This window comes from Triturus cristatus, chromosome 1_1 (genome assembly GCF_964204655.1).
Source record: "Triturus cristatus chromosome 1_1, aTriCri1.1, whole genome shotgun sequence".
NCBI lineage: Eukaryota > Metazoa > Chordata > Amphibia > Caudata > Salamandridae > Triturus > Triturus cristatus.
This window is the reverse complement of record NC_140579.1, coordinates 70,957,545-70,969,301: the sequence shown is the minus strand read 5'-3', so window position 1 is coordinate 70,969,301 and position 11,757 is coordinate 70,957,545. Positions and strand designations below refer to the sequence as shown.

At 48.4% G+C, this 11,757-nt stretch overlaps 1 protein-coding gene across 2 annotated transcripts in view; it reads left to right on the top strand.

The window, feature by feature from the left end:
* The first annotated feature begins 672 nt into the window (after positions 1-672).
* The window catches only part of LOC146869453 (E3 ubiquitin-protein ligase TRIM39-like), a 123,253-nt gene continuing 112,168 nt past the window's right edge, over positions 673-11,757 (top strand). The window contains exon 1 of one of the 2 annotated variants that reach the window (XM_085599856.1): positions 673-1,106. In XM_085599856.1, the coding sequence (XP_085455982.1) occupies positions 693-1,106 (414 nt within the window). In that variant the 5' untranslated portion in view covers positions 673-692. The remainder of the gene's footprint in view (positions 1,107-11,757) is intronic. The other variant, XM_085599855.1, reaches the window with a different exon arrangement.

Below are 11,757 nucleotides of genomic sequence, written 5' to 3'. Positions count from 1 at the left end.
AGCGCCACATGTGGCAGCCCCTTTCCAAGGCTCCACTGGTCACCATTTATCTGAGGAAAGTTGTAGTGAGGAGTTTAACTGCGCTAATGAGATGAAACCTCTGCTCAGACAATGATTGTGTTGGATAACATTGCAGGATAGTGAAATCATGCGGTCAAAGGTTGCTATTAAGCCGCATATTTTGCCTCATCTCACTGTATAATTTAGTCCACCCTGCGGTATAAACTGCTCCTCCAATTGGGGGTAATGCCAGTGATCCCGATAATGAATTATTACATGTAAAGAAGTGAGAAAAGCAGTTATTTTTCAGCATTTCAAACAGAAAATGCCTGAAGAAATTGTTTCATAATTATTTTCCAGATGTCATTCCAGTTCTAAAACAAATATTATAACAAGCAGACGCAGAATTGTCAGGTTAAAACTAACTCGGAGGATTCTTTCGAAATCCATCTTTAGGTGACCGCTCCTGGCACTTACAGAAGCTGAGAAGAAAACTAAAATCGCTGGTATTTTACCGAGAAAGAAGGGAAACCTCCAGTCAGAGCACAGGCAGCAGAGGAGTCAGTTCCCTGCTCTGTGACTAACATGAACCCGGAAGTCCCAGCGCAGCCAGAGGGGCAGACGCACAGACACGCCCACTTCACAGAGAGAGAGAAACTGAAACTTAAGTTTACTTCCTGCATTTCTGAATCATGGCGGCGGCAGCTCAGCTCGGGAAGCTCCAGGAAGAGGCCACTTGTTCCATCTGTTTGGAATATTTTAAGGATCCGGTGATGATCGACTGTGGACACAACTTCTGCCACTCCTGCATCACTCAGAGCTGGGAGGAAAGAGATGGAAACTTCCCCTGTCCACAGTGCAGGGAAATATCTCGGAGGAAAAAACTCCGACCCAACAGGCAACTGGGGAACATGGTGAAAATTGCAAAACAGCTTTATCTGCCCCCCGTGAAGCCCCCGGAGGAGAATCTGTGTGAGAAACATGAAGAGAAACTGAGGCTGTTCTGTGCAGAGGATCAGAGGATGATATGCTGGGTCTGCCGGGAGTCCAAGGAACATAAAACTCACTCAGCAAGTCCTGTAGAGGAGGCTGCAGAGGAGTACAAGGTTTGTCTGTGGGCGTCCAGGGATCACAAAATCACTTGGTGAGCCACACCAAGGGGCAGTGAAAGACCACAAGCGAAGTACGCGGTGTTAACAAATCACGAGTCACCCTTTTTATAAGGTGGCCAGATGGCTCCATGTCACTGAGACACCACTTTTCCATTCCTGGATTTAGCTTTTACATATCATTTTTAGGTCTCGCGAGCCAAAGGCTCGAAGAGACATTTTATATATGGGCTTTACAAAGTGCTGCCGTGGCCTAAAGCTACAGTGCACGTGAACGTGCACGCGCGCAGCGCCATGTGTCTTTCCTCCGTAGCGATCGTTGTAATCACGATCACTTTCACTTTCGCGGGCTCCTCTGTTGCTGGCATTTCCCCCTCCCTTCTCGCCCAGCCCTTCTTGTCCCACTTACTAACGAATGTTGTTCGCCCCAAGTCACTCTGGCTGAATTAATATAAGCGAGTCCCCACTCCACGGCAGCATTTGTTACTTTATGCCTACGTCCTGATTTACGTCAGCCTTTTTATGTCAGAGCTGTAGATGCCAGGTTACACAGCCCTCGGAGGTCAGCAAACTGAATGCAGCCAAAACAGTGCTTAGAAACGGCTGTGAAGCGCTATACACATACACAAATAATATTTTTCAGGAAACCGCTTAAACCGTTTCTTTTCTCTGCTTCTTTTCAACTAAATCCCTATTACACTTACAGTCTAGTCAAGATAGCGCCAAGACAACCGGCTCCTGAGTAACGGTGCGCTATGGAAATACTAAAGCAATTCACATCAATACTGACGACTGTTTGATGTCGTCTCACTGGCTTAAAGATCTGGTTTGCATCTTGTCTCTTTGCCTCCTTCGCCCTTTCCCCTCCTCGTGCCCTCTGTTGCTCGTCGGCTCTGTTTATTCCTAGGGCATGCTTCTCTCTTTGTTACTCTTCCCTGTGTCTCTCATTTGTCACCACAGTCTGCCAGCCGCTTTGTCACACTTGTCTGTCTTCGTCTATCTTCTGAACGCTTTCTTGACACCTCTCGTTGTCTCTATCTCGGTGTTGTCACTTCTCTTGACATTGCTCGCTGTCTCTTTCTTTCCCTGCTCTCTTGACATAGTTCATTTTTTTTCATCTCCATACATCAAACGCTGTCTCTACCCGCGCTCTGCCCTAGTTTCCTCCTAGCGTCTTTCACTCCCTAGCGTTGTGTCTGTTGGAACATCTATCTGGCTGTCTCTATCACGTTCGCTCTTTCTCGCTATCCTAACTTACTGAGTGCCTGTCATTGATTTCATCACTCCCTCGGCGGTCTCTATCTCTTCTCTTTTAATGAGTTTCAGTCTCCAAACTTTGATATATAGCATGCTAATTCAGTATTGGAAGAGAACTCTGCAACACACCCCTTACATACTGAGTTTGTATCCATTCGCAATCCCATTTTATGAGTCAGAAAAACTTTGCTGATGCCTAAAGTGAGATTAGTACACCTGAAAAATAATTTCTACTGTTATTACTGCCAAATCGGAGAGTTTGTGACTATAAAAATGCTTAGTACATCTTGACCTAAATTTGCCAAGTTTGACTCATGGTACTTGGTAACTTGATGTTGCTTCACTTTCCAAAAAGTAAAGCACAGAACAGTCAATCAAAATCTAGAATCAGGGTATTTTCACATGCAAATGACTCAATGGGGGACCCGTGCAACAGCAGTGCCTCTCTGTGCATTTGCACCCCTCGAGCCTATGTCAGGCGTGCCAGAAGGCATGACTCTATGGGTTCCAAAGCACAGCTTGTTTGTCTAGTTTGCATGGTACTGACAATCATGTAATGATGATGGAAACTCAATGAATGCCATCTTTTCTTCAATTTTGAAAATATGTTTACAAAAGAAAACAATGACTCAATGTGTGTTGTGTGCTGTCTTTGCACTGTCCTTTGTTCCGACTCCCATCTCGTCACTGCACGTATTGTTTCCCAAACTTTAAGTACAAAACATGCTTGAATTGCAAGATTTATTCGTTATTTCCTCTGCCTTGACATTAAATTACTAATGATTTATCAGTCCATATGCTCATATTGATTCATTCCGTTTTAAACAGCGGCCTCTTCTGTCATTGTATCCTCTACAGTGCGTGCAATTAGAGTACATTCCAACTCTTTCAAATCTTTGCAAATGCATACTTTAAAGGCTTCTTGAATGGTTTTGGGTGAATTACAACTGACAGGTGTCGCTGTCCACTTGTCATTTGTACCTGAACGTGAAATAGAGCAATACGGGCACCTAGAAAGGGAAGGCGATGACCTGAATGCTGATTTTCATACTAATGAAACATAATGCCAATCTGTACCTTTTATCTCCCTTGACCCACATGCCTTATATAGCTTAGGTAGAAATGCATGTAAGTTAGATTGCGTTGACGGACTGTCTCTATCACGTTCGCTCTTTCTCGCTATCCTAACTTACTGAGTGCCTGTCATTGATTTCATCACTCCCTCGGCGGTCTCTATCTCTTCTCTTTTCTCCTTCTTCGTTTCCATCCTATCTGAAGGGGGTGGTGGTCTAGCGCCTAGAGCTGCCTGCCATGGAACAGGCAACATCCTGAGATTTAGGGCAAACCACTCAATCTCCCCGTGCCTACAAGGGGGGAAAAGATACATACTCCGGTCCTATTGGAAATTGCTCTAAAGCCCTCGAGCTAAGTTGGCGCTATGAAAACAAGCATTGACATAGCCAATAGGTCTCGCCTTTGGGACCTTATAAGTGTTTAGTTATCCAGCACAATATCCTTGGTGCAACAACATTAACTGTTGCATGGCTAAACACTTATAAGGTCCCAAAGGCGAGACCTATTGGCTATGCCAATGCTTGTTATTTTGTGTGTTGAAGCAATAGAGTCAAGTAAAATGAACCAAGACTACAAGTCCCAGAATGACCTGATCTGTTAAATCAAAAGCCCAGAAAAGGAAATGTGTCCCGGTGGCTTGGAGTCATCTGGTCAATCTACTTGTGTATGCCATTAAGGAAGCTGCATAAGAGAACAGGGTATGTCTGTGGCTGTTCAGGGAGTTAAAAGGCACCCAAGAGTCCATAGAGGAGGCTGCTAAAGAGCTCTAGACGTACGTGTGAATGTTTATGGATCATAGTGCACCCGTAGGCCCTTAAGGGTAGTCTGTGCAAGGAGTGTATCTGGGTGTTCAGGATTCACAAATGAAGACACTGTAAGTTCCACAGAGGAAAAAGCTGCAAGCTGCAGAGGAGCACAAGGTATGTGTGTTGATGTTCAGGATTCACAAGTGAAGACATTCTGTAAGATCAACATAAGGTATGTGTGTAGGTGTCCAACATTGACAAGTGAAGACACTGTACGTTCCCCAGAGGAAGGAGCTGCAGAGGAGCACAAGGTATGTGTGTTGATGTTCAGGATTCACAAGTGAAGACATTCTGTAAGATCAACATAAGGTATGTGTGTAGGTGTCCAACATTGACAAGTGAAGACACTGTACGTTCCCCAGAGGAATGAGCTGCAGAGGAGCACAACGCATGTCCGTGGATGTTCACGATTCACACGTGAATGCACATGTTAAGTTTTTAAGAGGTTTCAATGTATATTTTGGGGGTGTTATGTGTCCCTAGAGAAGGCTGCGGAAAATTACAAGGTATGTTCGTTGGTCTTTAGGGATCGCAAGTGAATACACTCTGTGAGGCTGTTGTGTTTGACCTTTGTGTCCCTGCGCGGACACTGTAATGCGTGCGCTCTCGGGTGTCACCTCTGGGCACCCGTACCGTGAGTGAGGTCACCAGCTGTCAGCTGCCGTTGACAGTTGACAGCTGATCACCCTGCCACCTGCATGTTGTACTGCGTCCAGGGCTTTTCCCCCTGGACCCCGTGTTGGCATGTTATGAATAAATACTTCAGTACTTCACTGTGGTCACCGCGTTTACTTTACAAAGTGGCGACGAGGGCCAACACGGGACACCCACGCGGATGAAATTTGATTTTCAAGGAATATCTAATTTTAAGGACTATCAAGCAAAAAAAAGGAATTTACTTCAGCGAAATCTTTAAAAAGAAAGAAGAAACTGGAAAACAACAGTGCGCTTCTTCGTGGCAAGTTTCAAGCATTTTTTGACATAAGAAATAATTTATTAAAATTAATGACAAACGGAGTTTAAAGACTAACTGCTTAATTCGTGTGGAAAGGAATGTAGTACATCTGTCTACATATTGTGACAAAACGGAGCACGTTACGGAAGATTTTTGCAAAAGAGGAAAAGAATAACCCCTCTTCAGACATTTCAACGGTAAAAAAATAACGAACTGTCAACTGCTGCAACTAACAGCTGAACGGCTCGTCATCCTGATCATTCCTGTGACGTGAGCGACGTACAGTACACAGCGTGGCGGCCATTTAAAAAAAAAAAAAAGTCTGCGTTCCAGCGTACGTGCTTTGAACTTAAGTGGCATTTTTAGGAATGTAAACAAAGAATGCTACTGTGGCAACGACGCGTTCATGAATAACGCGTGTATCTCTTGTTGTGTCAGACTCTGAGTAAGCGCGCTGCAATTGAATGAAATTCTACATGGAGCACAACGTTTTAAAGTATAAAGTGCACATCGTTGGTGAAATGGTTTCTAAGTGACCAGAGAGTTGTTGAAAGACTAAATACAACAGTTATACTCCCGAGTTAATATAATATCTTGTGCCATAAATGCTTCTACATTGCTTCGTGAGATAAACGTGAATACATAGCGTTTGAAAGACTTTAGTTCTGAAGGTGTTGCGGGATGGAATGAAGCACAGAGGCAGGAAGGTGTTTTGGTGACGGTTTATTCGCTCTCTGCACACTTTTTCTATGTTTCGTGGGGCGGTAATAGGGTAAAGTATTCTCCTCCTCGAGATCTTGGGCCAGGCGGTGGTTTGTAGGCGTCCTCCCTCTCCCGCTCCTCTCCAGGGTGCCTTGGTCTTCAGGACAGGACGGCTCTCCGGTCCAAGCGGCGAGGGTGGGGTGAAAAAGGGACAGAAGGGAGAAGTGGGTCAGAGTAGTGCTCAAATGTCGTTACGTGAAAGGGGCCAGGGAGTGGGGGAATCACACCGTGCTCAGAACTCTTATCCTATGTGACGAGTGTTGTGAGGAAGGGGTACGGTGCTGGATACGGCTACTATGTTCTAGGCAAACGCTGGCGTCCCGCCCAACCCGTGATACGAGCCCGTACCTGCTGGCGCCACGCTTCTCCCATGGAAACGTGGCGGGGCAAGACACGGGGTCGTTGGCCTCCTGGCTCGGCTACCGGCAACTCTGGTAGATCTCTGGTGCTCTGGTGCTCCGTCACTTCTTCCTCGTTCTCCAACCGACTCTCTCCTTTCTCTCTCCGCTCCTCACAGGTGTCCGCGCACACTTCTCCTGCACTGCTTCCGGGATATGACCGTTCCCACTCCGCGTCGTCACCACTGGGGGTGTGGTCAGCAGCGAGTTCGTCCCAATTAAAGAAACAGTACTCCCCTGTTGCGCCCGGGCTCCTGAAGGCTGTCTGTCCGTCCCGGATGTCAGGATTCTGAAGGTAAAGAGGGGACAGGTAGTAGGACATATAGTCAGTGCTTACAGGTTTGGCGACAGTTTGAACGGGGTCGTGCTCTTTGTCACACACCTTCCCCCTTGGATTCTCCCGATCGGGGAGAGGATGTCTCGAGAGAAAGTCCGCGCTACAGTTCTCAGCCCCCTTCCGGTGAAGGACGGTAAACGAAAAGGGTTGGAGGGACAGAAACCATCGTAAGACTCTGGGGTTGTTTGAAATGTTCCGGCTCATCCACTGTAATGGGGCATGGTCTGTGTATAGGGTGAACGGGTGACCCTCCAGATAATATCGTAGCTTGTCCACGGCCCATTTGATGGCCAAACACTCCATTTCTATCGTGGGATATTTGTCCTCCCTAGGAAACAGTTTCCTACTTATGTAAAGTATGGGGTGCTCGATCCCTTCGTCTGTCTTCTGTGATAACACCGCCCCCACCCCATAGTCCGAAGCATCAGTATGGAGTATAAACGGCCGATTGTAGTCAGGGTTCGTAGTGATGATCCCTTTCAGGGTGTTAAATGCTTTCCACATTAAAGGAGACGGAGACTGAAAAGACTGGGCGGGGTGTTGCCCTTTTAGCGTGTCTGTTAAAGGGGCGGCTATTTCGGCAAAGGAGGGGATGAACCGTCTATAGTAGCCTATGAGCCCGAGGAAGGCCCTCATTTCCTTTCTATTGGAGGGAAAAGGGGTGTCAGAAATGGCTCTGACCTTTTCAATCTGGGGTTCAATTACCCCGTGGCCCAGGATATAACCCAGGTATTTTACCTTCTGGTAGCCCACTTTGGATTTTTTTGAGTTTATGTGTAATCCTGCTCTCTGTAGGGCTTGAAGAACCAAAGACAGGTGTAGGAGATGCTCCTCCCAGCTGGTGCTGAAGATTATGATGTCGTCGAGGTACGCCGAGGTGAAGTTGGTGTATTCTCGTAGAGTTTCATTAATTAATCTTTGGAAGGTCGCGGGAGCTCCGTGGAGGCCGAAGGGTAGTACATTGAACTCAAACAACCCCTCAGGGGTGGCAAACGCTGTTTTCTTGCGGTCCTCTTCCCTCAGTGGTACCTGCCAGTACCCCTTTGTCAGGTCCAGGGTACTGATGTATTTGGCTTCTCCTAACTGCTCGATGAGTTCGTCCACTCGGGGGATGGGGTATGCGTCAAACGATGACAGTTGGTTCAAGGCCCGGAAGTCCATACAAAATCTCATACTTCCGTCTGGTTTTGGTACCATCACTATCGGCGATGACCATTCACTTCGAGAGGGCCTTATGATTCCCAGTCGTAACATTTCTCGGACCTCCCTCTGTATGGCTGGGCGTCTGGCGGCTGGAATTCAGTACAGTCGCTTCTTCACTAAGGCTCCGGGAGGTGTGTCGATGCGGTGTTCTATAGCCGAGGTTTTTCCTGGCACATCTGAGAATAAATGGTCATAGGTACTCAGGGTCTCGTGTAAGGTCGTCTTCTGTTGTTGGGAAAGTTCGTCATTTATGTTGAGGTCCGCCAATGTAGATTCCGTGGGACCGAGCGGCGACATCGTGATGTGTACATCTTTGGGAGGCGGTCCAATCCATTTTTTTAGTAAATTGATATGGTACACCTGGGTTTTCTTCGGTGATATCTGTAGTCTGTAACTGGTTTTCCCAATCGTATCCGTGACTTTATATGGTCCCACCCAGTCCGTTTGGAATCGTTGGGTGGTAGATGGTAACAATACCAATGCCCAGTCGTTGATCATCAGTTTTCTCCATTTCTTGCATTTGTCGTAATAGGTTTTCTGTCGCGTTTGGCTTTGGGCTAGGTGGACGTAGGCCAGTTCTCGCAGCTTTCCCAACTTGTTCTTCAGGTCTTGGGTATATTCCAGTACTCCATGGCATTCCCCTGTATCTTTCTCCCAAGCCTCTTTGGTCATTTCGAGTAGCGTGCGGGGTTGTCGCCCGTAGAGCATCTCGAACGCCGAGCATCCCAGGCTGCTTTGTGTTTGCCCCCGTATGACGTATAGCGCCAAAGGGAGGACAGCGTTCCAATCTCTCCCACTTACCGCAAGCATCTTCTTCAATACGGTCTTAAGGATCCCGTTATATCGTTCGACTAGGCCGTCAGTTTGTGGGTGGTATACTGATGTTCGTATTTGACGGAGATCCACTAGCTGACAAACTTCCTTCATTAGTCTGGACATAAACGGGGAGCCCTGGTCCGTTAGTATTTCCTTCGGGAAACCAACGCGGGAGAACAATTCGATCATTTTGTCGGCGATTACTCGGGTGGTGGGGTTGCGTAAGGGAAAGGCTTCGGGAAAGCGGGTAGCATAATCTACTATGACCAAGGCGTATAGGTTTCCCTTTTTGGTTTTTGGTAATGGACCTATTAAGTCCATTCCGACCCTCTCAAAGGGGGTCCCTATGACGGGTAGAGGTTGTAATGGTACCGCCGGGGGTCGATGCAGGTTTTTCTTCTGGCAGATCTCACAGGTGGAACAATGTAGTTTGATGTCTTTGTATATACCAGGCCAATAGAAGTGTCTAAGGACATTCTGGGTCGTTTTCTCACTCCCTATGTGGCCTGCCAGTAGATGAGAATGCGAATAAAACATTATCTGATCCCTAAAGGGGGTGGGCACCAACAGCTGTAGGGACTCGTCCATATTCCCTTGTCTATACAACAATCCCTCCTTGATTATGAAGCGGGGGTATGGGGGATTGGTTTCACCCTGTGAATGGTGTGCATGTTCCCAGGCATTAAAGGGGGAACGATCGTTCGCTTGTGCGAACCTGAAGTTTCTGTCCCCCTCCCACGGTTCTGGTGTTATATAAGCGGGGTGAGCTTGACCCTTTGTTGTATAGGTGGGTTTATCTGAGGAAGGCAGGGAGGCTGATTTCATAAAAAGATCTAGAAACTCGGGGTTGTCGGTCCCAATGATTAACTCCTCGGGCAGCGTTTCTAGGACACCTAGTCTTACTCTATGCTGAGCACCCCCAGGGATCTCGAGCCTTAGGACCGCTATTGGATATGGTTTTGTATCCCCATGTACACACTTGATATTTACGATGGAGTGGGGCACCACCTGCTTGGTCTCTACGACTCTCCCTTGGATCACTGACTGCCGGCAACCCGAATCTAGGAGAGCCCGGACCAATAGCCCATTCACCCTTACACTTACGTAAAAAGAGCTCCCCTATTCTGCTGTGTACATGACGGATTTGGGGACATATCCCACTTCCATGGGTTCTTCCTGCGACCGGCGATAAGGGCATAATCGGGCGATGTGTCCCCAGGTCCCACATTCGAAGCACTGGGGTCCTTTGCTAGGAAGGCCCTCTGGTCTGAAGGGTTTTGGCGGGGGATTGTCTCCGATAGGTCGCGGTTTCCTTTCAACTTTCTGCGGAATTGGGCGAGGCACCCTCTCCGCTTCCCACGGAGCGTTGCAGGGCTGCGCTCGAGCGTAGGACGTTGCCATCTCGACGGCTTGGGCTATGGTCAAGTGTGGTTGCTGCCGAAGCCACTTTTGGGTGTTGAAGGGCAGTGCTTCCAAATACTGCTCTAGGTACACCTTGTCCATTATCTCCTCCTTGGTGCTGGAAACCGGTGTCAACCATTTGTCGGCAGCCATCTTTAGGCGAAAAAATAAGGTTTTAGGGTTCTCGCCAGGTCTTCCTCTTTCCTTCCGGAATCGAACTCGGTACGCCTCCGCATCTAGCCCAAGATGGTCTAGAATGATGGCCTTAATGTTAGCATAGGGGACGTTGCCGGTGGCGTTGGCGACCTGATAAGCTGCCTGGGCCTCGCAGGTGAGCAAGGGAGCGAGGAAGAATGGCCACTTCTCTACCAGCCACCCACACGCTAGGGCAGCTCTTTCAAAATTAAGGAGGAAGGCATCAGGATCCTCCCCCGCAACGTACTTTTGTAGCGAAATCCCTGGTGGTCCCGGAGTGACTGGACGGGGGCTGGGTCCATGTCCAGGTACAGGGTCCCGTATCATTGTTTGCATGCCCTCCAGCTGGGCCACTATAGTGGTTTTAAACGCTTCTCTATCGGCTTCAGCGGACTTGAGTTGTTGCTCTACCACCCAGCCTAACTGTTCCTGGCCCTTAATGATGTGCTGCAGTACTTCGTCCATCTTTTCCGTACATACGTCGGTGGTTATGCCCGCATTCTCCACCACTTGTTGCGGGATGGAATGAAGCACAGAGGCAGGAAGGTGTTTTGGTGACGGTTTATTCGCTCTCTGCACACTTTTTCTATGTTTCGTGGGGCGGTAATAGGGTAAAGTATTCTCCTCCTCGAGATCTTGGGCCAGGCGGTGGTTTGTAGGCGTCCTCCCTCTCCCGCTCCTCTCCAGGGTGCCTTGGTCTTCAGGACAGGACGGCTCTCCGGTCCAAGCGGCGAGGGTGGGGTGAAAAGGGGACAGAAGGGAGAAGTGGGTCAGACTAGTGCTCAAACGTCGTTACGTGAAATGGGCCAGGGAGTGGGGGAATCACACCGTGCTCAAAACTCTTATCCTATGTGACGAGTGTTGTGAGGAAGGGGTACGGTGCTGGATACGGCTACTATGTTCTAGGCAAACGCTGGCGTCCCACCCAACCCGCGATACAAGCCCGTACCTGCTGGTGCCACGCTTCTCCCATGGAAACGTGGCGGGGCGAGACACGGGGTCGTTTAGGCCTCCTGGCTCGGCTACCGGCAACTCTGGTAGATCTCTGGTGCTCTCGTGCTCCGTCTCTTCTTCCTCGTTCTCCAACCGCCTCTCTCCTTTCTCTCTCCGCTCCTCACAGGTGTCCGCGCACACTTCTCCTGCACTGCTTCCGGGATATGACCGTTCCCACTCCGCGTCGTTACCACTGGGGGTGTGGTCAGCAGCGAGTTCGTCCCAATTAAAGAAACAGTACTCCCCTGTTGCGCCCGGGCTCCTGAAGGCTGTCTGTCCGTCCCGGATGTCAGGATTCTGAAGGTAAAGAGGGGACAGGTAGTAGGACATATAGTCAGTGCTTACAGGGTTGGCGACAGTTTGAACGGGGTCGTGCTCTTTGTCACAGAAGGGTTTAATCTGGAGTTAAAAAGGAAAAAAAAACAGAACAATGACAATTAATTAATTACTT